Raw genomic sequence first — 26,172 nt, forward strand, 5'->3', positions numbered from 1 at the left:
GTAATATATGAGTAACTACATATTGTTGTGGCGTTACAAACCCGGCTTAAATCCATAGAGGCTTATAAATACATCATATAAATCCATACAAGGCTAGAAACGTAACGTATAATATAACAGTTAAAATTATATTTATATGATACTTTTCCATTGCAGGCTCAAGATTTAGTATTCAACGAGAATGTTCTACTACAAACTTTAGGGTTCGATGTGGCAATCGATCACCCGCACACACATGTCGTACGAACATGTCACCTTGTAAAAGGTGAGATGTGCTTTCGTACGATATCGAACGTAGAACGGAACGCGGCCGTTGTCGCGTGAAGCGGAACGCGTTTGACGTTGTCAAGTGACAGTTGACAGGCGTCCGTAGTGGCGGCAAAGCAGTAACGTTTCGTATTGACTTCCATTTTTATTTTTGCATGTGCTTTTGGGATGTAGTTAGCGGTAGCGGGTAGATTTTAATTGTAAAAAATGTCTTTATGGAAATCTAATTCAGCGATATTTTGTTGAGTATGAGGTATTTTTTGTGTATATCATATTAAATTATATTATGAAACAATTTTAATATGTAAACGTCATTTAAATTCGAAAAAACATATTCAGTTATTTTCAGTTAACTAAATAATTTGTTTATTTTATATAATATTAATTATATACTAATTAATTTGATATTCAAGTCAATGATATGATGTCTTTTACAAAGTCCTTTATCAATTTTAGTTTAAGTATTACTAATACTGTGTAAACTTAATTTTCTTACCCAACTGTTTTAATTATACTCAATAAAAAAATAATCTTAAGCTCAAAACGTTGATATAATAGTATTGAACAGGGTCTGAGACCGCTTAGCAACAGGTTTGTCACTTTTTATTGAAATAAAAATGGAAGTCATTTACTGAACTGCTCTGCCAGTCATTTTTCGTGCACAAAGCATGCTCTGGCCAAGTATAAGATTGAAGAGGTATGTACTATTATTTATATTGGTTAACAACTTAAATTCATCCCTAATACCTTTTATTACCATTCCCGTTTATAGTTTTTATGTGAATTGTTCTGATTGTAATATTCAAAATTATAGTAATATTTCATGTGCATTATGTTGAATGTATTCGTCGATAGGACATGGGTACCTCAAAAAGCCGAAAACATTCCTGTATTTTCCTATCTTGTATGAAATCATAGTTGGTGAATATAGCTTACCAGCAAATTCAAATATTTTTATTCAAAATAGAATGTGACATCACTTATTGAAACTCAAAAACTACCACCCATTCCAAAATGAATGCCTCAGACCTGAGAAGAATGGGCTTTTTTTTTCATCGAATAAATATGTTTACAAAGTAATATTGTACAATTAAACTTATTATTTAATAGCCTGAATTACTTAATAGCCAGTCACTCCATTCCCAATCTGTGGTATCATTAAGAAAGTCATTTATGTTATAGTAACCTTTACCACACAAACGTTTTTTAACAATTCTTTTGAATAACGTAATACTTTTGTTTTGAACATTTTCTGGGATCTTGTTGTAAAAGCATATACATCGCCCCACAAAAGACTTACTAACTAGACTAAGCCGAGTAGTAGGCATCATCAGTTTATGTCTGTTCCTGGTGTCTTATAATCTTCCTATTTTATATAAAGGTGTTATATAATATATTATTAGTAAAAAAGCAAAAATAAAAATAATGATTAGGTACAATGATTGACTCTAACCACGGTGCCCTCGGTTTGCTATTCGCCCGCCTCTTACCAATTTTGTTTATCATTTTATCTACACCCATGCTTTAAATCCTCTATTGAAGATTCTGAAACAGTTAGCTTATTGCCAACATTAAAACACCCAATGTTCTAATAACCATTACCTCATCCAAACGAGTGTTGTAATGTTGTACTGAATTTCATAACAACACTCCTATTTTTTTTTCATTCCCTTCATGCTCAAAGAGTTTTAACAGACAGCCACATTCTTATTGCTCGATGCGTGGCATCTGTATGAATTTCAAAAAATAACCTTTTAGTTTACGCGCGTTCCACACGACCAGAACGTCGCGCGCCGTAAAAAAAAGTAGGTTATTCGAATCCCCGCCATTTTCTTCGATATTTTTAATGTTTTGTTTACAAAAAATGAGCGATTAATTTCCAAAAGAACATAATATTCAAGTGAATTTTAATTATTGCACTATATAAAATGTAAATTACTACTAAAATAAATAATTCTTTCATTAATACTTAGTTTATTTGTATATAATCAGTAATGGATGATATTAGATTACTACTAGGACTGGCTGTTTTAATGTTAGCAGTAAGTTAACTGTTTCAGAATCTTTTAGAGGATTCATATTTTGGGTGTAGATAAAGTCTTGTATGCAACTGTTGATAGTTAGGTATTAAAACACTCATGTGATACTATTATCACACTCGGCTTCGCCTCGTGAGATAAACCCACATTCGTGTTTTAATACCCCTTATTACACAACAGTTGTATAAATAACTATTTTGAATTCATATGTACGTTTATTCGACGTTTTATAAGGTCAACGACATCTTGTGAATCCTCTGGTGTATGTTTGTCCCCCTTCCGCAAAATCTTAGCCACCAATACGTCATACTGACGCGCCAGTATGATTTATATACATTGTTTCCTCTGTTTAAATATCTATTAGAATTTTATCTATTCAAATTATCTATATTTTAGAAGTAAGATTTATCGCTGAGATGTTTCCATTGAATTAGATTACGTGACCCATCTTTCGAAAGTCACGTACGTTTAAATTGACGCGTGTCATAATCGTAATCCGATATCAAGATTCTTATAAAATGTCATAACATAACGTAGCTATTTCAATAACAATTTTTTTGATGAAACGGACATCTTAATTAGTCTTGTACAACTTCCTCAAAAGCTTGCAAGGTGTAAATTCACTGGCATTGCAAGATGCGCACGATGGCCACAAGTGATCATTTACCATCCTCCTATTCAAAAAAAAATGTTTAGGCTATACAGAAATTACATGTCTCAAGGTGACGACTAGAATTGCGATGTAGCTCAGAAATTAAATTTTTTCAAGAATCCTGAGCAATTTAACTAGGCATGGTGTTTGCGTTTACCATCAGGTGGACTTCGTGGCCTTTAATTTTTTTTTCCATCATTAAAAAAATGACAATTTATCCATTACGTACATAATTTGGTCCTTCGAGCTGGGCGAGGATGCCAAAGTTTCAAGTACTCCCTTCGTTCGCTCCATACATTTATAGCAATTGTGCCATGTCCTTGAAAATATCTGAAAGTTTCACCGTTTTAATAGTAATAATAAGTCGTTTATTCCATAATCCTTGTTTTTCAATCAAATTTTAGTAATTTAAAGTTGTTAAAATCTAGTGTTAGTTTTATTTGAAGTGACCAAATTTTTTTTTCTTTTATGAGTTTGGTTATTCAGTGTTATTGCGATAGTTTTGTAGCTCGCTATATAAGCCAGTGTACGAACGCCACGGGCGATAACACACACTGTATTAGAAAATGACCGCTCTGTATCACACAGACCACGCGATTATCGTTCAGCAAGTAGTATTTTGGATAGCTCTGAGAGTACTAAATCTTTCTAGAGTGAGAAAATAATTAATAGTTAGGACAAGTACTGTACATTGGAATTGGTGAATATCATGGCTGTGCCCTTTTTGAAATAGTGTAATTTACGTATAGGCATATTTTCCCACGTAAATTGTTGACGTTAAAGTTGACATTGTAGCCAATATTAGTTTGCAATTACAATTTGCTGTTACAAAGCGTTCTATTTTAGAGTTTTTTTATTATAATAATAACATATCGAGCCTGAACGAATTCCAGGCAAGTGAATTATTGTATACTTTTAGCGAAGTTGTTAATTTAAGATCTTTTGTATCCACAGCGCCCAAGGACCTAGCCCAGACGTCGTATTTCATGGCATCCAATAGTTTGCACCTGACAACGATGTGTCTGCAGTACAGGCCGACCGTTGTGGCGTGTTTTTGTATACATTTGGCCTCTAAATGGAGCAATTGGCAGGTTAGTGTTGTCTCTATCGTAGTTTACGATAATTTAATCTTCGAATTTTACTCCCGACCTTCAATACCTACTTTGATAAACGCGCTCAGATCTTATTTTTGTAGATATTGAAGGGAATTAAACTGTGCTACTTGGCTTTTTAACGTTTGTTTGAGTACACTCGATTCGAGTCGATAGAGGGAGATTCACTCCTTGACCTTCTTTTCTTCAAAGAGCACCTTGAGTTTGCCTTTGGCCCATGCCTACCAGTTATTATTTTATCGAGACAGAGTCCCAGCTAGTGCAGTAGCCCATGTGATACTACAGGGCATGGATATTTTATACCAAGCTTTGTAGTCCCGATCTGTGGCAGATCACAGCTCTGGTTCCATGCGTCGGTTAAATCGGATCACTGCAAAAAACAGGCTTATCGAACGTGTTGCGGCGCTGTGTACAAATGATCCGAACTGCGAAGTTCTACAAAGGAAATATAACCATACCTCAAGATTCTTCAAACAAAATCGGCAAGCAAGTTACCCTACTGGAACATGCATGTTCTAGGCGTTGTCAAAAGCTGCTCTTGGTTATTGTAACCTGCCGTCCCTGCAGCCACTGCATAAGAGAAGCGTGCACAGAAGATAGGCTATCTTCTGTGCACGCTTATTATAAAGTTGAGTTTCCTAAATCTATTTATTGAATGCAGATAAAAGTAAAAAAGAATTGAAATTTCACGCAATTTGAATGAACTTTTTTTCAAGAAATTTCTTGCCTTATCAAATTCAAATATTTTTATTCAAAATAGGATTTATAATCACTTATTGAACGTCAAAATCTACCACCCATTCAAAAGAGACTGCCTCAGACCTGAGAAGAATGGGCGCAGGAAACTCAGCGGGCTTTTTTTTATAAAAAATATGGATTACAATGTAATATCGTACAATAAATATTAATAATTAAAGAGCCTGAGGGTGTTCGCTTTAATCCCAGCCCGTGGTGTCATTAAGAAAATCGTTTATGCTATAATAATCTTTCCCACACAAACGTTTTTTAACAATTCTTTTAAATTTCGTAACACATTTGTTTTGTACATTTTCTGGGATCATATTGTAGAAGCATATACATCGCCCAACAAAAGACTTACTAACTCGACCCAACCGAGTAGTAGGCATAACAAGTTTATGTTTGTTCCTCGTGTTAACATTATGAATGTCACAGTTTCTAGAAAATTCCTCAATGTGCTTATGAACATACAAAACATTATCAAAAATGTATTGAGAAGCAACAGTCAAAATGTTTATTTCTTTAAATTTTTCTCTTAATGATTCTTTAGGACCTAGGTTATAAATCGCGCGAATAGCCCTCTTCTGCAGCACAAAGATAGTATTAATATCGGCCGCACTGCCCCATAACAATATACCATAGGACATAATACTATGAAAATAACTAAAGTATACTAATCTCGCCGTATCTATGTCAGTTAACCGTCTGATTTTCTTAACCGCATATGCTGCAGAACTAAGCCTATTCGCCAATCCTTCAATATGGGGGCCCCACTGCAATTTGGAATCAAGAGTAATGCCAAGAAATATAGCAGATTCCACTGGTTTTACCACCTCTCCATTTAATAAAATATTCGCATCTACATTTTTGACATTTGGCGCGGTGAATTTAATATATTTGGTTTTATAATTATTTAACAATAAGTTATTGGCGCTAAACCAGTACACGATGTCAGATAGATCATTGTTTACTTCGTCATATAAAACTTGGCTTCGTTTCACTTTGAATATAAGTGAAGTGTCATCCGCAAACAATACCACCTTGTGTTTTTTTTCTACAAGGTTATGTAGATCATTTATATAAATTAGGAAGAGGAAGGGTCCAAGAATAGACCCTTGTGGTACCCCCATACCGAGAGGAGTCCCAGGAGATCTCCTGCCATTCACCTCGACCCTCTGAATCCTATTATTTAAATATGAGATCAGAAGATCGAGTGCAGATCCTCTTATACCATAGTGGCATAGCTTCCTGACCAGCGTTGAATGTTGAACACAATCAAAAGCCTTAGATAAATCACAGAAGGTACCAAGTGCATTCTGTGATTCCTCCCAGGCCTCAAAAATCTCACTTTGTGGTATCCGTTTTTCCGAATCGATACGACATAGGTGCCTTTTCAAGATTAGCGCGTACTCCCAACTTAAAGGCTAGCAACGAGGATGCGAATGTCATTGGTCAGTTGACTCACTTGAGCCTCTTGCTCGTTCCCCCTCTTATAAATAAGCCAACACCGGCATTGTCTTCGTGGCCAGGTCACGCAATTTTATGAACGAGGTAAATCTCCTTCTTCTTGAGGAGCTATACTCTAACATTCCACATTTTTATACAATTTGTTAGATAACCTACAAGATATTGTGTTATTAAATTATTGGAACGAAGTTCCTTACGGCAGGCTTGGAGGGGATAGGAATTTTGTTGCGCGACCGAACTGAAAAAATGTGATAGTAAAACCGTAACCGTAAAAAATCCGTGGAAAAAAGTGCGTGGAAAAGTGCGTGGAATAAAACCGTTAAATGAGACGTGCGCAGGCGCGAGTATCGCGCGAGTAGCGCATAAACAAGCGAGTAGTGTATATATTATCAATATTATTATATTAATATATGATAACGATTATAGCAATATTAGAACGATTTTTTTTGCAATTTGTGTCGATTCTACATTAGCCTACCTGGTGTCCCACGACACCACATCATTTTTTAAAACAGTCGTGAGACATTATAAACTTTATATTTGTCTGGTCGGAGTTGGTTCAGACTATTTTCGGACCATTCGGAGTGCAGGAGTTTCAGTGCTTCGGTGCAATAGCAATGATGCTAGCGATGACTAATCACCGCTGGCGCAGAACGCAAATCCAGTTTGAGACGGGACACACACCCTGAAGAAGGACCACCGAATGGTCCGAAACTAGTCGGTACACCTCTGACAACCCGTGAGTAAAGCCGTTTTAGACAAATGAAGGATTATGTTTTTTTTCATTAGCTTAATGTTCTGTGCTTAGATACCGCAGTCGCACGAAGGCCGCCACTGGTTCTCGTACGTAGACCGGACAGTCACCACCGACCTGCTTGAGAAGCTGACCGCAGAGTTCCTACACATCTTCGATAAATGTCCCTCAAGGCTGAAGAAGAAGATGATGACCATGTCCAATACCAGTGAGTTGATTGCAACTTGACTGTCTGATCTATACCACTATACTCAAGTTTGTTGGGGGATGGAGCTTCCAGCTATAGAAGCTAGAAATGCCATTTAAATAACAAGTAAATACATACGGCTCTGTATAACTATTCCAGATTTTATAGGTTTTTCTAGAATCCTGAGCGACACTGCATTGTAATGGACAGGGCGTGTGAATTTACGCAGCAGGGAAGGCAGCTAAACGTCCTGCTCGTGTCGTCCCTTGTAGCCATAAAAAATCTTAACATCGTTTTCACAATTACTATTTCGAATTGACCCAGGTGGCAGTTCTCCGAGCGCGCCGCATCCGTCAAACGCGGGGGCGGTCAATTCACCGTTCGACAGGAAGAAGGAGCACTCCCTGGCCAACAGCGATGAGATCGAGAAATCATTCGACAAAGGTAAATAACAATACAAAAAATTATATCTGCTCGAAGTGGAGGCAGTGATTAATTTTGTTATTATATTATAATGTGTTCTTATGAGGTCATCAAGGGTAGAAAACATCCTCCATTTACTTCAATTTCTTATTTGTAGTTATAGCCACTCAATTTCTTCCCCCAAGTTAAAGAATGAAATCTTCTCGTTCGATACGCCTCACTGTTTCTCGCCATCTCTCTCTGTTAGAGGTCATTCGAGTACACTCATGCACGAATTAAAAAATTACTTGGTGTAATATAATAAATATGATGTTTTTAAATATTAATATTAGTATTTAATCATTGATTTCCCTCATTTTTAACACTATTAAATAGTATTAGCCGCATAATAATCGAATACTGTAACACAAGACACAGTAAAATTTTTCATTCCCTAGCAAGTTTCATTCACATTTATTAGCAAGATGTATGTCGTCGTCTAAGCAATACAAATAATAATTTTAGTATAAATAATATTTTTTAAAAACGTCGAAAATTTTGTGTTTTTTATGTAGTCGTTAATAGTAAGTATTGCTCACAGAATACGAACGGGAAAGACGCCGTCAACTACCACCAGGTGGCTATGTGCCAGCTACCACCCAGCAAGCACCACCACAGAAAATCGACTACAATCTTTACAGAGAGAAACGTGAGAGAGAAGAGAGAGAGAGGCGGCAAGCCATGCAGAGACCAAATCCCAACCCCACCACCTCCCGACCCAATCCGTCATCAACCCACAACCACCATAGACCATCGAATAGCCAGCACAAACCTCATCATAATAATTGGCCGCACAAACCACCCCATCACAAACCTGTTGACAGGCATCGAGTACCGGCACCACAAAGTGTGCCCGTCAATCCCCCAAGCCAAGCCCAACAGAACCCCCCTAATCAAATCAATCCTGCAAGTCAACCAAACCCACCCCAGGAAGTTCCCCAACGGACGAGGCCACCGTCCTTATTTTCACCAGAAAATGCAACACCGGCTGTTGCAGCGGCACAACCAAGAAGGCCACAACCGCCAAAACCAAAACCCGAAAGACCAATCCCGCCTCCCACAGAAAGGCCGCAAAGTCCCAAAAAGAGGCCCGATCCAGCTACAGCTGTCAGAGAAATGCAGCCACCTGCTATTCTCTCGCCTTTCTCATCACCAAAAGATCCCAAACCCAGACAACGGCTGCCTTCAAATTCCGAACCCGAATTAGTTCCTGTCATGAAAAAAATTGACGAAACCCCCGGTTACGAAAATGTCGTTAGAGATTCACAACGAGGTACCTCAATAAAGGCCCGACCGCCCGAACCTAAAAAACCCGTACCCGAAACTAGGCCCTTGAATGGCATAGAAACAGACCCTACCTTAGTATCTAATTTATTAAAAGAAAGCCTTGCCAAGCCGGCGCCAATTACCGTAGCAACGGAAAAGAAGTCGCCAATAGAAATTAGGAAAGAACCCCAAAATGATCCGCCCCCTCTTCAACCCGAACCCCCGCCAAATCCCCCCCAAACAGAAGACCCCCATAAACACAAGAAAGAAAAGAAGAAAAAAGACAAACACAAACACAAGGACCGCGACAAATCGAAGGACGAAAAGAAGAAACATAAGAAAGATAAAGACAAGAAGAAAGATAGTCCAACCGAGACGGATGGGCTCAAGATAACTATACCCAGGGATAAGTTGTCCAGTCCAGGGTTGAAGATAAAGATACCGAAGGATAGATTGGCGGCGCCGCCCCCGCCGCCTCAGGGCTCCGGTCTCAAGATCAAGATATCAAAGGAAGTCATCGAAACGTCCCGGAAGAGGATCAACTTGGAGAACGGGCCGCCTCCGAAGGTCCAGAGGCACGAAGCACCAAAGGTAGGCAATTGGAATGTTCCACCCCCTTTTAGGCCTCCGCTGCCCTATTACATGGTACAGCCCCCACCGCCGCTGTACTACGGCATCATGGACGGATACTTCTATGGGCCCATGTATCAGCAGAGCCAGCCGCCGCTGCCGTCGATGCCCCCGCCGCAAGTCCCGCCGCCGCCGCCGGAGTGACACCCGACGGAGATTACACTTGGCGACATTAACAGCAACATGCGTTGATTGGGCAGTCGATAAGCCGCGTATACACCTTAATCCCATGGAATTCTATCACCATACATGGGCGCGCGAGTTATCACTTACAAATCAGATGATGTTAGACGAGTCTACTCTGTAAAAATGATTTTACTCGATAATAGTTTCCTTACATTATCCAATTTATTTTTTGCGCCATTTTTCAAATATCCTATCATTCAAAATATGAAAATTCTATTGGTTTCAATTATATTCTATATCTACAATATATTATGATACTAATCAATGACAAATATACTAGCTTTTAAATTTTCTATATATATTTATATTAATTAAAAAAAAGGGTCTAATGTAAAATGTTTATATATTTTGTGAAGTATATTGTAGTTATTTAATGTTTATAGGGTTTTTATTGTACCTGTTTAAGGTAAACTAAGGACTTTAAGTCGTTTCAGTGAAGGAGGTTAAGTTAAGCATTTAAACACGCGTACGGAGTCCAAAATAATTTAATACGAGATTGGGTGAATCGAGGTACATATTTATGTAGAGAATAGCTAATGTTTAAAGTGATTTTATTAAGTTGTAACTTTTTTAATATAAATTTACTTTATTAACGGAGACGGCCTAATAGGGAACTCCGTAATTGTATGGTACACAGGTCAAAGATAAAATATGCATAAAAATTGTTAATATATATATATATATATATATAATATATTAACAATTCTTAGTCTAATCTGTCTTGTGTTGTGTGGACATATACCCATACGCTAATAAATTTTTTTTAAATTAAATAATTTATAAATTGCTTAAGTTCCTTACTGACAAGTTAAACCAGAGGGACACACACTTGCAAATCGCCTAATATTTTCGCAAATTGAATTCTTTGATGAGAAAACTTCGTTAAAATGTAAACTAATCTTATTTGGTCGATTTGACTCAAATTACTACTCGTTTGATAAAACTTGAATATAATATTCCTATTTAAAGACAATTTTAGAAGTTTGTTGTGAGCTATATAACCTATCCTATCATTTACTGCCCTGCTGCCCTTTTTACCTCCATACAGTTGTGTAAGAAAGAGCGCGCTATAGGTAAAGTATGGTGTTTTACAAATTAATATATATTTATTCAAAAAAGAATTTCTTAAATCACAACTGGCCTAAGATACCAACGGGCTTTTTTAAATAAAATTTCGTAAAATTTTACCTTATTAACATTCCAAAGTAGGCATTATTGAATTTCACAGCTCCTCGTTACATGACCACATCTTTAAATTACAACTTCCATATAAAAATTTTCTTCTTTTGTTCTCTTCTTATATATCAAGTCAATTATTTAGTTAACTAATATAATTAGGGTCTTATAAATATATTCCTTCGGCCTACCTAACTAATCATATAATTTTAAACATATAAGTGGACTTATATGTTTAAAATTGTCACATGAACATAAACTACACAGTATTGGTAGAGGGGGAGAAGGGTTTACACATTTAAACCACTCAGTTGTGTACATTTGCGTGCAGTATTGGCCAGTCCGTCCAACCAGATCAGCTCCTTTCAGAAGTTTAGAACACTCCTGGGGTGTAAGCAAACTTCTTGGAGCGACCTGGTATTCACTAAGGTTATTGCTGGTTGGTCACCCCTAGGCAGACAGTGAAAAGGTGCTTGTTTAGTGATGTGTGACCAGTTGGGTGCCGACTATTATTCGGATGTCATGCCTGTTTAGGCTGATAAGTCGATGTGTCAGGCTAGGTTTTCGACTGTACAGCTTGGGACATTTATCCATCTCGTGTTGTGTAGGTTGTAATAAACTAAAGTGAATATCTGTTATGTAGGGCGAGGGTACCCAAGGAAGCCCTATAGTCGTGAGTTTGAGAGTAGCTGACAAAAATATGTACCTCGAGCATCATTAGTCTATCTATGGTTACTCAAATATAACTATCACTATATATAACTATATAACAGTTTATTATCCTAAGTACTATATCAATAGTTCTGTCTATTTATGAAACCTATATTGTTATTGTCTATGAATGTTGCTTGTTGTCTATTTATTGTATGTGGTGTTGCTATAATTATTGAATATTTTCTGATGTATATTGAAATTATAGTTGTTTTATAGTTAGTACGTTTATAGTGTATTTTATGATGGAATTAACGAAGGTCCAATATTACATTCCTTTAGCTAGATAATATCTACAAATTTATGAGTGTTGTATTACGAATTAAACACTTTAGGGCTTAGCATAATCTCTTACGAAATTAATATAAAATTATTATATATATCATATAATAAGTGACGATACAGCTCTTTTACAATTGCTAACAAAATTTAAAAAAAGTATAAAGTAATGATGTAAGTAGCTCTTTTACAATTTATTCATAAAATATTACAAAATTTGTAAAGTAATGGTGAAATAGTTATTCTATTATTTATTCATAAAATATTATAAATATTGTTAAGTAATGATCTAGTTCCAATTTATTTTAAAAATATTATGAAAGTTGTAAAGTAATGAAGTTAAATGCTCTTTTACAAGTTATACATAAAATATTACAAAATTTGTTGTAAAGTAATAGCGAAAGTAGCTCTTTTATAATTTATTCATAAAATATTATAAAAAAAATTAAGTAATGATCTAGTTCCAATTTATTCTTAAAATATTACAAAAGCTGTAAAGTAATGAAGTTAGAAGCTCTTTTACAATTTATTCACAAAATATTACAAAAAATGTCAAGTAATAATAATAATATTGACATATTTTTTACACAAATTATCTTGCCCCAAATTAGGCATATATAGCCTGTGTTATGGGTTGCAACACAACGATATATTTAATACAATATACTTACTTAAACATACATAAATACATATAAACATCCATAACTTGGGAACAAACATCCATATTCATTATATAAATGCTTGCACCTACCGGGATTCGAACCCGGTGTAGTTCCTTTACACTTTTAGCCATAAAATAATACAAAAAAAATTAAATAACTATAAAGCTGTTTTGCATTATCAAAGATTATGTAGCAAGTATGATGTAGTAGCATATTTATGACAAGGTGCGACAAAATCTTCATAGAGCTCTTTAGTTTTCAGCAAAATTTTTACTTTAAAAAATAGCAAATCGCTAAAGTTTATTATTAGAACAACGATACAGAAAATGTGTATTATCAGTGTTAGCTGTAAAGTTTATCGTGCCTAACTTTCGCAAAATTGATTTAAAAATATATTAAATTACATATGAAATATATTTTTTTAATGTAGATATAATATATCATCGCTTTTATTAATTTATTGTATTATGTGAATTCTTTGACAAAAAGAGTGTTATTCATTTTATGTCACCGTTGCAACATTTAGTATTATTAATTAAATTTATATTATAGCTCTCAATAATTTGTTTAAAAATAGAACTTATTTTGTTTTCAAATTTATTCTATTGTACATACGTAGGTTATTTTTCTCAAAACCATATTAGAAATAATTTAGTTAAATTAACAAATTGCGTTATCATTGACAAACGGACGTATTCGGTGCTCTTGTTGTTATAATTTTATTTTTTAATTATTCCCATAAGTATCACGAACACATTACCATTAAGGCTTTAATTTTGTAATATTAGTTGCTCAAGAAAATTAAAAAAAAAAAACGAATATGCAGGGTTTACGTGTGTTCCTAGACGTATTCAGTGTAACTCGTCAAGAGTGTTAAGAATCTTCTAGAAGGTCTTAGTTGCTAGTTTTTTTTTAAGTACATAAAATTCATTAGCCTATGTTGGTAAATATGGTTAATAGGGACCCGGGGAAACTAAAGATATGCTAAAAGCATGCTACTAGACTCGGAAGCATTTATTTTTGTCCAATAATACGAACATAATGTACACCATTAGTATGTATAGAAAATAAACACGGAATACACGTGCTATAACGCCCTTACCTCTTCACGTTCGTTCAAGACTATAATATATTATAGGTTCGTCATTTAAAACATACTTTGTTACATTTTCCATAGAAATACCATACTTTATAGCTCTGGTAGGTCACCAAGGTTTGTCTTGCTTTAAATAATAGCAAGAATATGCTTTGCGGTGAGGTCACAGTCGCAAAAAATATGTGTAAAGTTATTGAACGCTTCATTTTATAACAAGGCATATAATCCTATACGAGGGGAGGTCAAAAAGTTCGCGGAATGACTGGGAAAAAAGATGAAATGATACATTATGTTATTTTTCCTTTTCAATATATTCCCCCTTAACACGAATACATTTTTGGGATCTGGCATATAACTTATTAATACCGTCGAAAAAATAGGTTTTGTCTTGGGCGTCAAAATACGCCGAAATCGCCGACTTGACTTCATCATCGTCTCTAAATTTTTTTCCACGCAGCTCTTTCTTCATCTTTGGGAATAAATAAAAATCGCTAGGGGCCAGGTCTGGACTGTAGGGTGGATGGCGTAGTTGTTCAAAACCGCATCGATGAATGGCAGCCGTCGCAACATGACTCGTGTGAACGGGCGCGTTGTCGTGCAAAAGGAGTACACCTTTTGTCAGTTTTCCTCTTCTTTTTTCTTTAATAGCTTCTTTTAATCGGTCCAATAGGGAAGCGTAGTACTCTCCCGTTATAGAAACACCACGTTCTTTATAATCGATCAAAAGAATACCTTCAGTATCCCAAAAAATAGTCGCCATGATCTTTCCGGCCGATTGCGACACTTTAAATTTTTTTGGGGGTGGTGTGCCTTTTTTGTGCCACTGCATCGACTCCTGCTTTGACTCAGGCTCATAGTGGTGAACCCAAGTTTCATCACCGGTTACAATTCGGGCCATAATTTCTTCCCTAACTTCTCCACAGCGGTCCAAATACTCGCGGGAACAGTTGACGCGCTCACGTTTTTGCAGCGGCGTGAGCATTCTCGGGACCCACCTTGAACACACTTTACTCATGCCAAGATGTTGATGAAGAATATTTAAAATTGTGGTTTCTGATACTCCAACTGATGCTGCAAGTTGTTTCTTCTTCAACCTTCCGTCTTCCAATACAAGTTTTTCAACTTTTTCAATGATTTCCGGCGTAGTGGCCTCAATGGGCCGTCCAGGTCGAGGATCATCTTCAATTGACTCCCTTCCTTGCTTGAAAAGGCCGTGCCATTTGTAAATCATGGTTTTACCAGGAGCAGAGTCTCCGTAAACAGCTAACATCTCTTGCAAAATAGTTTGAGGCGTTTTTCCTTGTTTGGTGAGGAACTTTACGACGGCGCGATGTTCAATTTTCTCCATAGTGGCTAGTTTGTTCCCGATTTACTTGTTCACTCGTTTGTAACTCGAAAGCTAATGACCCAATTAGGCTAGAAATTGGCATATATAGTAATTATGAGTTACTCAAGTAGCGGCTACCTGGACGAGCGACCTCACCCCCGCCAACCCCGCCATTCCGCGAACTTTTTGACCGCCCCTCGTAGTTCTATAGTAATCTTCAAGTGGCCAAGCGTAGCGTTACAATATATATAGATCTGTGAGGTCACAGCTACAACTAAAAATTGTAAAGATATAAATAAACACAAGGGTAGAACTCCATAACCGTAATCATTCAAAATGTTCAAAAATAAAATACATAATTCACCTATATAAATCAATTTTCCATAAAATCATTTCGGAACATCCTGTAAGAAATCTAGTAGCCGCCTCGTGCCGTCTTATGCGACCACGTATGGGTGATTAAAATTTTGTTTCCTAAATATATATTTTGTTTGTTTGAAAAATTCAATAATTTACTTTAAATTTTAAAATTAATCCTCTACGAATGAGGTTTAGATAGCTCTACCCGTGTGTTCATTTAATGCCGCCACGCTGTTTAGTTTATATACTTAAAATCACATATATAAATTTTCATAACTATCTTCGAATTACTTTAGACGTAGAATTGCTATATATACCTATACGAGGTCACCAATTTTACTTAGCGATTTAAAAATACCTCGTTGAGTTCACAGCCGCAACTAATAAGCGAAATTATATAGCACGGTACATAACACCATGACTACTGTCTGTGGTCGTTATGCTGGTATATTATAGGTTAGTCTGTGTTGTGTAGCTTCTTGTACATTTGGAGAGCTATATGTGACTATGCGTCCAAGATTATAATTTTAAATGTACTATACATTTTATTTCTATAATCCAAGATTATAAAATAATTCTCCAAAATTTTATTCATTATGTATAGTTTTTTATTTCAATATTCGCAACTTTTAATGTTTATATTGAATAAAAAATACTGACAAATCCTTTCGTAGGATGGAGATAAAATCATCCATATAAATTTTTCAAGCTTCAAGCGTAATTGATACTAAATAGTTTATTTGATTGTTCTACGGTGTTCAAAACTTTAATACATATAAAATCTCGTTGTAAATATTTTTAGTTAATCACGATTTAATTAAATATTGTTAATGTTAACAGATTTGTAAATAACTGTGACTACATGATAGCAATGTTTAACATCCACCATATACCGTCAAGATTGCTCAAAAGATATGAAGTTATGGTTTGGATTTTTGTTAAATATTATATAAACTTTAATATAGAGAAGGCTTTATTTGTCTTTAACAGTTTTAAATTATTTTTAATTTAATAATTGATGCAATGGGTGCCATTGTAGTTACCAATATAATAATAACAAATCTTTTAAGTACTTAAGTTACTATATTTTTTGAGATTATCGTTACAGTTTAAAGTTATATTTTAGAAATAAATTTGTACATATATTAATGTTAAGATGATTAAACTATTTTTATATGAAATATATAAATGTCGTTAAGTTCATTGTAATAATTAAAAAATCACTATGAAGTTTGTTTTGAATTTTATTTTGTACAATTTTGCCTCTTCTCCTTGACATTTGACGGTTATGTTATAAATCAATAAGTGGGAACTTTGTATTGAAACTGTGCAGTTAGGTAGGAATAACGCACATGACAAATCATAAAGGAAATCAACAAAATTAAGTTTATATAATTCTTATACATTACGTATTCGGGTATCTTAAATGATTTTCGTTTGCGTTTTCCTATTTATCAATAATTGTTCGTGTGCACGATTTGAGCAACAACGATCAAACACTCACCTGTGGTCAGTGTTGCTCATCATTAACTTTGTTTATTTTAAAATGTTTGCATGTGTGATTTGATGCTTTCACATTCTTGTTTTTTTTTTGTTGGAATCTTTCCACACGGTTATAAAGCACCGATTTTTTTTTGTTTGGCTGTTATGTTCAATATCAACTGTGTTCTTTTGCAGAGTTCTACTTTTTTTTTATGTTGAATTTGACAGCTAAATGTGTAAGCTTGCGCGCAGCTGTGTTATTCGTACCTATTGGGCTAGCAACTGTTCCAAATACAGAACTTATACATTCTAGTACGATCGTAGTTGGAACTTTTTGGGGTTTTTCACACCACATAACTTCCTGGGTCTCCCTTGCTTAACAAAACTCTGGTGGCGGGTCATAATTATATTAAAATTCTAATTGCAATAAATTGGAAACTGAGTTGTTTAGTAAACAAAACGCAATTTGAATTTTAAAATACGTGAGGCGGTGGTTTTAATCTACGTCGAGCCAATTCAAAGTTTTTTTTTTTAATTAATGCTCAGAAATTGGGTCTTGGCACGCAGAGCTAATGTAAATATATTTTTCGTTTCTGATACCAAATTAATAACGATGCTTTAGCTCTGCGATATCAAATACTTCGAGTTAAAAAATCATTGTTTAATTTTTCAATAATATGTAATAATTGACCGCCAATCAAGGACAGAAATGAAAAGAACGCTCCGTGATTGGTTCAGTTGGGTTACGTTTGAATTAAGAACAATGAAATTTCTTAACTCGTACCACCGCTACGCGTAATGGACTTTATTCAACGCACAAACTATCGGAATTTTTTATAGTTCCCGATAGTTTGTGCGGTGACTAAAAGCCATAATGCCTTGCAGTCTCAGTAGGAACGACGACACACGGCTGTGCGCTCAAATGGACGCTCGTATTCCGCAGGTCGCCGATACACTCGGGAACGGACATCTGGGCAAGTGACGTCAGCGCGACAGAGATAGCGCTACGTGTGTCGACGTTCCTCACCAACCAATGGACCTCACTAGTGTAGTGTAACGGTTTTTATTTTAAATTTCGTACGCCAAGGCTACGGAACGCTTCGTTTCGTCTCGCCGTTCGCGCTTGGGCATTTTTTGTCTCTACGGATAATTTCATCACTGGCATTTATTTCGTGTTCGATTTTTGTACAAATTTAAAGTAGGTTCTCCTTTTGTTTTTAATTTTTCATTGTATAATACTTTTATAATACGTTTGTTTGAATACCTCATAGTTTGGAAGTGATGAATCTTGTCCGAAATGTAAATATTATTATAACATGAAAACATTGATTGTATGACAAATTAACAGTTGTATATAAAAATTAATTAATCACACTTTAACAGCGGTGCGTTAAGTTCTTTTCTTTTTAATATTATCGTGAGCTGGGGAGTATATGCCGTGATGTGGCAACACTAGATACAGATGATGTCACTCTAGTTTTAATAATTATTTCTGTATAAAACAAAAGACTAATGTAGAAATATTATAATACAGTGTTATAATCAGTTCCTTCATTGTTAACCCTGAACCTTTGAAGAAGTTTAATTCTATGTTCTACCGGTGTTGCCACCATCACGCTTGGCTTTAATCGACAATATTGTGTGGTTAAGGATTCATGCTGTAGCCAAAATTTTTGGCTGATGAATTTATATATTAAGTAGTCCAATATTATGACTGATTGAGAAGCAGGCCTGCTTTGCTACGAACACATTGGGTCTTGCAAATAATAATTTCAAACTGGGCTTAAGCCAAGTTAAGCTTTGTCACACTCCTAGAAAGTTGACTTGGCAATAAAAAAAAATGTAAAAAATGGATTAGCTTAAACCTAGTTTTAATTCTTTATTTGTATGGAAGTGAGTGTGACGTTAGTGATATAGTGAAATTCTAAAATAGTATTAAGTTCCGTTTACGAGCAATAAGTACTACACAATGTTCCTCGACTTATTATTATACATTGATTAATAAGAATATTAGTTAGAAGTTAGCTTAACGAATTGGAGACTTGACGAATTGAATTGTGTTATTTTTTTTAAGCTACCCGCTCTTATGTTTATTCTGAGGGTAGATGTTAAATACGTAATGACTTTTTTATATTCCATTGTGTAGTCAAACAATATAATTTGACATAGGTGTTTTAAATTTCTAAACCAAGGAATACTCGCCTCGTCAATTTAATATTGTGTAGTTTTAACAGGAGGTCACCATTGGACGTACCTCTAATTATGAGCAAATGGATAAAAGTTTTTTATGTACAAAAAAAAATAGAAAAGAAGACGACAGTGGTTATCCGACAAAAGCTTTAAAAACAAATTTGAACATATTTTTTCAAACTAACAATTATTCGATAATTATTAAACACAATTTGATGTGTTTGAAATTCGCCACAGTTTTTGTTATTTTTTTATAAGATACAAACACTAGATCAACTTTACTGTGAAGGGACATCATGTTCCTTTCTCCCACCAACTACATACAATAAATATCTGTATACAGGTTGTATAAATATGTTTCTTTTATTTTATTTCCTTTCGGTTTGCGGGTAGTTTAATATTATTTTGATCCTCAAATTGCTTATAAATACAAGGAATATATAACAATAGTTACCTTTCGATTCAGCTGTATATTTGTTGCACTTTTAATAATGAGAGTTTTAAGAAGTGATTATTATAATAAGTACTTAATTAATTCTAGTCGTAATTATTTCATGATTGCCACAGATTGCCTTCAAAGTAGTATATATATACAAAACGAATTCTATATTATTGCTCAAAACATTTATCATTAATTAAGCTTTCTTTCACATACAAATATACTCATAGAAAAATCAGTGAATGTAAAATATCAAACAGGACACATTAAAAAATATCTCGCATATAAATAGTTATTGTACAAGCGTATTCAGACAGAAAGGTGGGAATGAGTCAAATACGTTAATATCCCAGGAGATGTCGCTGCTGGATTTATATCTTCCAAGTGAGAATTAAATAAAGTATTATTTGGAACAATTTGTCAAAACTAATCCGTACAAGTTAAAACGATGATAGCTGCAAAAGTAAAATCTGCACCGCAGCTAACAGCGACCTACTCCGGATTCTAAAACGAATCTTGTTCCATGCACAAAGATCTAAATAGATTATACAGAGAAATGTGAAATGCTGGCTAAATATTCCAATAAACCATCCTTCAATCCATCAACAAGCCTGGTTAAAAAAAATTGGCAGTTGTAAAGACTTATCGATAGAAGTGAAATCTTAGAACTATCAGGCAGTATCAAAATGATCTGACAGATCTACGAGGATATTTTGTGTATCAAGACTGCGCGTTGTATGCGTTTGTGCATATTAATTCTATCGGTTTTATTATCACATGAAAAAGTGCGTCACGAATAGTCTGTCGTCTGCAATAAACCTTAATACAAGATGGCCGATGCCGCAAAATGGCGGACTATTTTGTCACTACCCTCTCAAATCTCAATCATATTGGCATCGAATAGATAGGGTTTGATTAGTAGAATACAGTACATATCGTATGAATTAAAAAATAAAATAGACAACGGTCTAATTGAAAAATGTAACGTAATATTATTGACTGTTCATTGAAATTTCACGCGCCCTAGATTGATGAGAGCGCCATTTAAATTTTAAATGCGCCCGAACAATACTAGTTTGAGTTCTAATTTTGAAATATGTCATTGAATCAGTAGGCATGTTTCATCGCTGGCTGGTTCTCATATAATACAATAAATGAAGATTTAAAAAAACTTTTAATTATACGTTTATTTCTGTAAAGTATCCTCGGTTTAAATATTATGTTAAGTACTTAGATTTGTAACAGATGTTATTTACTTAATAAAAGTAAACTTATAAACATACGTTCGGTGTCAATGCCGTAGATATTTGGTAGTATTAATTCACTGATCAAAAATATAAACGTTATTTAAAAATATACATACTTATAAGACTGATCATATTTTGAAAGAATAGCTCAAATGACAAGAAACTTTTAAAAAAAATCACAATTATAAAATGACAGAAATTTCAGTAAAGATTAAACCAGTAAACACACCGTATTGGTAAAATATTTAAGGCCAATTAATTTAATCCAACATTTTAGACAAAAGCCACAGTTAGGTATCCGTAGCCCAAAATTAATTTGGTAATGTTAAAATCTCACTGTATTCTGTACTGATTAGTGATTACGAGATTATTTGGGATGTAAGTGTTGCAGATATTGCCATGCCATAAACTACGTAAAATATTAACGAAAATAAGGCAATAGCTTACAATATAGTAGCTTAGAATAGCAGTTGTAATTTTTTGATTTTTGACTACTTTCAATATATTCCAAACTCATCAATACAAACAGAATAAAAATTTGGTATATTGTAAGCATAAATATATATCAAGTTTATTTAATATAAAGTAACAGTTCTTATGACTAATTAAGTTAAGGTATAAATAAAAAAATGATATAAAAAGAATTGTAGTATTAAGATTTGTGAACAAATACTTAAGTTAATGTGTAAATAGTTTATTAGTATCTGTCACATACGATAGAATGTCGATTATATGCCTTAATCTGCTATTCGATTTCGAACCATATCGTACTCATAAAGTAAAATTAAACCATTTTTAAGTAGACAGTATTTAAAATAATGTTTTCGTAGTTTTAAAACAATCGCCAGATTGCTTCCTTCAAGTTACAAAAATTATAAATATTATGTAAGTATATTAAATTGTATCTTTATAGAAAGCAGACATTTATTACTAATATACTATATACAGGTGCATTTTCAATGTGTGATCAATTTATTTATTGAATTGTAAAAATACAAGCGCTTGCTTATAGGTAAATAGGTACACTTGCGCAGTGACATTAAGTGAATATAACATTAGCTTCATTTATAAGGCTTCTCAGATTCTAAAATTATATTTCTGTCGCGCAAGACAAAAATCACTGATTAGATCATTAGAACAAAGCTCCGACTAAAAATTATAAGTAAAACACAGTTTTTTGACAAAAATCACCGTTTAAAGTGTTGCCATCTAAGTTTTGGGAAACTGAATGGAAAGGAATTATTCTGTTGCCGGATTATCATACTACGTTTCTGTTTCTCATATATATTATTAAGCCGGCTTAAGCACTGTTTGAAGTACTCTAGCACTTACGAAAATAGCAAAACAGAGACTAGAGAGATACATAACAATGATATTGAGATCTAATTTTAAAATAATATTGATCTAGGGTTAAAAATTAATGAGAAAAAAGTTACACAAATAAAATATGAAAAAAATATTTTTATGAGCGTTGCGGGACGCGAACCCGAGACCTCTCGCGTTGCCTGCGAGCGCACTTCCGTTCGAGTGACGTATCGTTGATAAAATCTTGTATGCTTTGTTCAACTCTCAGGTTGTGGCTTCATCTACAGTAAGTATCTACTTTACAGTTGATAACCTGCTCAACCCAATATTTGTAACTTGACTTGAGATGTCGCTCTTGCAAATCTAAACAATTTTTTATGTTTTTAAAGTGATAACCCTCACTTGTGGGATTAATTTCCCAAAAATTTTTATGAACGATACGGGACTGTCAGGCCAAATATCCATGTAATTATGACGAAGGACGGCTTAAGAAAGTTAACGAACTAGGAAAAGTGAAAAAGTATGTGTGGCAAGGCTTCACACGCTGCACGCGTCGGTCACTACTCGTCGGTGCTGTGTGACGTCATCAGAATGGACCTAATGACTATGATGGCGGCGTGTTCCTGTTTCAACATTTCTGTTCGAAATTGAAATAAATATTAAAAAATCTTTTTGATGCATTTGGGTACTTCGACCACATAAACTGTTATCAATATTCACGTAAATAAATACCATTTTTTCCACTGAATTAACAAATTCATAACTCTAGAAGTAAATAGATTAATTTAACTTTAAGAATGTGAGGAGAATGACCGAAATATTAATAGAATTAAGTTTTGATACTATGTGGTCGTCTGTTTAGTCTTAGTGACCTTTATTGACTTGTAGCGAAGCGGGCCTGTAGCTATAGCTTTCAACGGATAACACCATAATATTATATATATATATATACTTCTAATATAGCGTTATGTATGCCTCGCTATGTTCACAGAGAAATCAATTCATGCAGGGCAAAAATATTTTCGTAATCGGATGTTTTAACTATATTGTATCGTCTTTATATAAGCACGTTATAATGGCCATTTTCAAATGTTATAATACATAGTATAATAAATAACTTTACAATATTATCACAAATTAATATAAGTAGGTAGAAGTAGTGAAATAAAACATATATTTACTCAACAGAAAAAATGTATCCGAATATTAGAAAATATTCAGTAGATGGATTCATGTAGACCATATTTTATTAAACACAAAATTTTAACTTACTTCAATTTACATCCTAGAAGCATGTAAATTTGTTAAAAAACATTCGGACTTATGCTCATCACTACCAAATAACAAGCGAAATAATAGAACTGTAAACATTAAAAATTCCCCAAACAAGTATGTCATTAGTGTCATCGAGCCCTCACCACATGGCAATAAAAATTTATAATCACATCCTAAACGATATTAAAAATAAAGAGAAGCCTTCCCTATTTAAAAGACATCTTAAAATTTTCTTAGTTTCTAAATGCTTCTACGATTTACCTGAATTTTTTAATTACACTAAGTGTGAGAATTAGTTATAATATGGTCTGTATTATTAATATCATAAGAATGTATTAGACTTATTTATTTTACGTATAACATTGCTGTGCCCTTGCAGGGCGTCACATATTGTCTACCCATTAATATACCTACCACCCTACTTTAAAATGTGACATGCAATAAAATATTTTGATTTGATTTGAAGTTCGCGATGGTATGACATCAAGTTAAAATTTTTTTTTTTTTTTTTTAAATACGTAGGTAGTAGTTAAGGTTGGGTTGATTTCATTGGGTAATTTGATATACCTACATTATACAATAATTGCCGTTCATTGTTCATTGCAAATGGTAAGGGCACTAATAATTTCTTGTGGTGTTTTTCTGTATCCCTGAAATGCTTAAGGGAAACGCAAGAAGTCTATCCAACATGAGTACACCTATATAAGGGCTTATTGCAGTCCAGGGACACGTGGATAGAAAGATCTTCTCATTGTTTCCTTTTGTAATTTATATCTCGCAGTTGCTGTGTGTGTAAGTCACATTAAATAAATAAAATATTTTATTGTCTCCTTTTTACCTACTGTGAAAATTCCTACTACCTACACGTGATTGCAATCAGTTACGGAACAACGGTTACCCTTTAGTAAGGGCCCACAAACTAACAGTCCGACCCTATTATTCGATATATTAGCAAAGTTGGTACATTAGCATATCGATATTGAAATAGTGCCAATTTATTTGCAAAATTTAAGAATATACAAGCCAGTATAATGCGTTTGTTCCTTTATTGCAATATTTATTATAGGTATTGTGAACTGAATGATTAGTTGGAACTTAGCGAGGTTTACATAAGCACTAGGTTTTGAAATCGGCCCAGTTGTTTACTTGTGATAACTAACTTACTCGAATGTATCAAGGTTGTAATCTTACCTATATTGTTGAATTCCCCTCGAAGGTACATCAGTTGATCGGCATTTTGTACATATTATTATAGGCTTCAATTAATATTATCATTGATTTTTTTTAGTAATAGATTAAGAATTTGTAGGTAATTTTTTATGACAAGGGACGTGACGGGTAGGACGTTCAGTTGATGGTAGTTGATACGCCCTGTCCATTATAATGCAATGCCGCTCAGGATTCTTGAAAAACCCGAAAATTCTGAGCAGCACTACATTTGCGCTCGTCACCTTAATACGGAAGCGAACGTGAATATGCGCTACTTTTAAAAATATTTTATGTATATGTCGCAAACTACTAACCAAATTGTCGCAAACTACTAACCAAATTAACCATTATTTAATTTATTATAGGAATAATTATTACTTGAAAATATTTTGCATTAATAAAAAAAATTATAAATTATAATATAAAATACTAACTAAATTCACGGGATGTCTCTCTTATTTATATCTTTACCACACCCGCATGGTGTTAATGAGACAATGAGTGTGCAAGCGACACTATTTCTAATAAAACCGCGAACAGTCGATCGAATGCAATTGTCATACACATAACACAAATCTACTTACCCGTTATAGTAAGTTTCGTCGATTAGATATATTAATTACAAATACGCGGTCGCGTGGTAGGAATATGGTCTATATTTCTACCACGCGTTGGAACGGTACTTTTAATTGGTGATTTTTGAAGTGTATGCCTAGACATGACGTCACTAAAATGGAGGCTATGTCAACGCGTGAAGCTTATAATAGATAAATAACTAAAAGAATCTTAGCGCATATTGTAATATTTCAATATGTGCGCATGCCGTTTGAATGAGGCTTTATAATGTATACCCACCGTTCAGCTAATGTACCAGAGGCATGTGAAATATTCTGGAAATACTTTATTTTTGCTTAAATTGTGGTCACGATCGTAGTGCGTTGACCTGACGATGTTGACCAAAAATTTGTTCGATATAAAAAGCAATAAAAAATTTAAAACTGATATTATTTTTTTATTTACTATCCCGAATTCTGAATAGTTCTATAGAGTCCAAGGTAATGTAATCCTACTGAGTATTAAAACACAGCATTGGATTGAAAAATTAGCCTTGGACGTTTTCACCTATCTGGATCCAGATGTGACGAACAACGGCGAAATAAAGCTAAGAACAAAAGAGAACGTATGAGTACTACCCGGCTAGATCAGCTCTCGACCTGACGTCACATAGCCGCTTTGTTTCGGTGTGCAAAACAAGCATCACTAGCATGTTATTAGTAAATAAAGAACGATTTATTTTATCAGTATTATTGATTGATGTAGATTGTAGAGGTTTTGTGATGCTGATAATAATTATGAAAGAATCTGGATTAAGTACATATGAAAGTAAGTACTTATATAATTTTCTGACTACTAAAATTATAGCGAGACAGAACAACAGAACTATTACAATGAAATCTTCAAAAACAAAGCAGCGATTGCATGAAAATATTACATGTAACAGTAATGAACTTGCAATCCGTACCTACTGACGGTACAGGACGAGCGCGAGAGGGGACTACACATTCCAGCGAGGTCTAGAGATAATGTGGCCGTTTAGAATGTGTACAGTGCACATAACACTTTGGTACAGTGTACCTATGTGCGAAAAGAGAAT

At 34.3% G+C, this 26,172-nt stretch overlaps 1 protein-coding gene across 4 annotated transcripts in view; it reads left to right on the plus strand.

The window, feature by feature from the left end:
- LOC126971358 (cyclin-T-like) overlaps positions 1-25,520 on the plus strand; it is a 31,391-nt gene extending 5,871 nt beyond the window's left edge. The window contains exons 4-10 of one of the 4 annotated variants that reach the window (XR_007730892.1): positions 157-265; positions 3,913-4,049; positions 7,084-7,237; positions 7,541-7,660; positions 8,220-10,321; positions 10,569-13,925; positions 15,223-16,948. Coding sequence is in view for 1 of the 4 variants with exons in the window: in XM_050817643.1 (XP_050673600.1) it covers positions 157-265; positions 3,913-4,049; positions 7,084-7,237; positions 7,541-7,660; positions 8,220-9,535; positions 17,797-17,835 (1,875 nt within the window). In the remaining 3 variants the exon portion in view is untranslated. Of the gene's footprint in view, positions 1-156; positions 266-739; positions 965-3,912; positions 4,050-7,083; positions 7,238-7,540; positions 7,661-8,219; positions 13,926-15,222; positions 16,949-17,796 lie in introns of those variants that run through there. The other 3 variants (XR_007730891.1, XM_050817643.1, XR_007730893.1) reach the window with 3 other exon arrangements.
- The last annotated feature ends 652 nt before the right edge of the window (positions 25,521-26,172 follow it).

The sequence above is a fragment of the Leptidea sinapis genome, chromosome 23, assembly GCF_905404315.1.
Source record: "Leptidea sinapis chromosome 23, ilLepSina1.1, whole genome shotgun sequence".
Lineage (NCBI taxonomy): Eukaryota > Metazoa > Arthropoda > Insecta > Lepidoptera > Pieridae > Leptidea > Leptidea sinapis.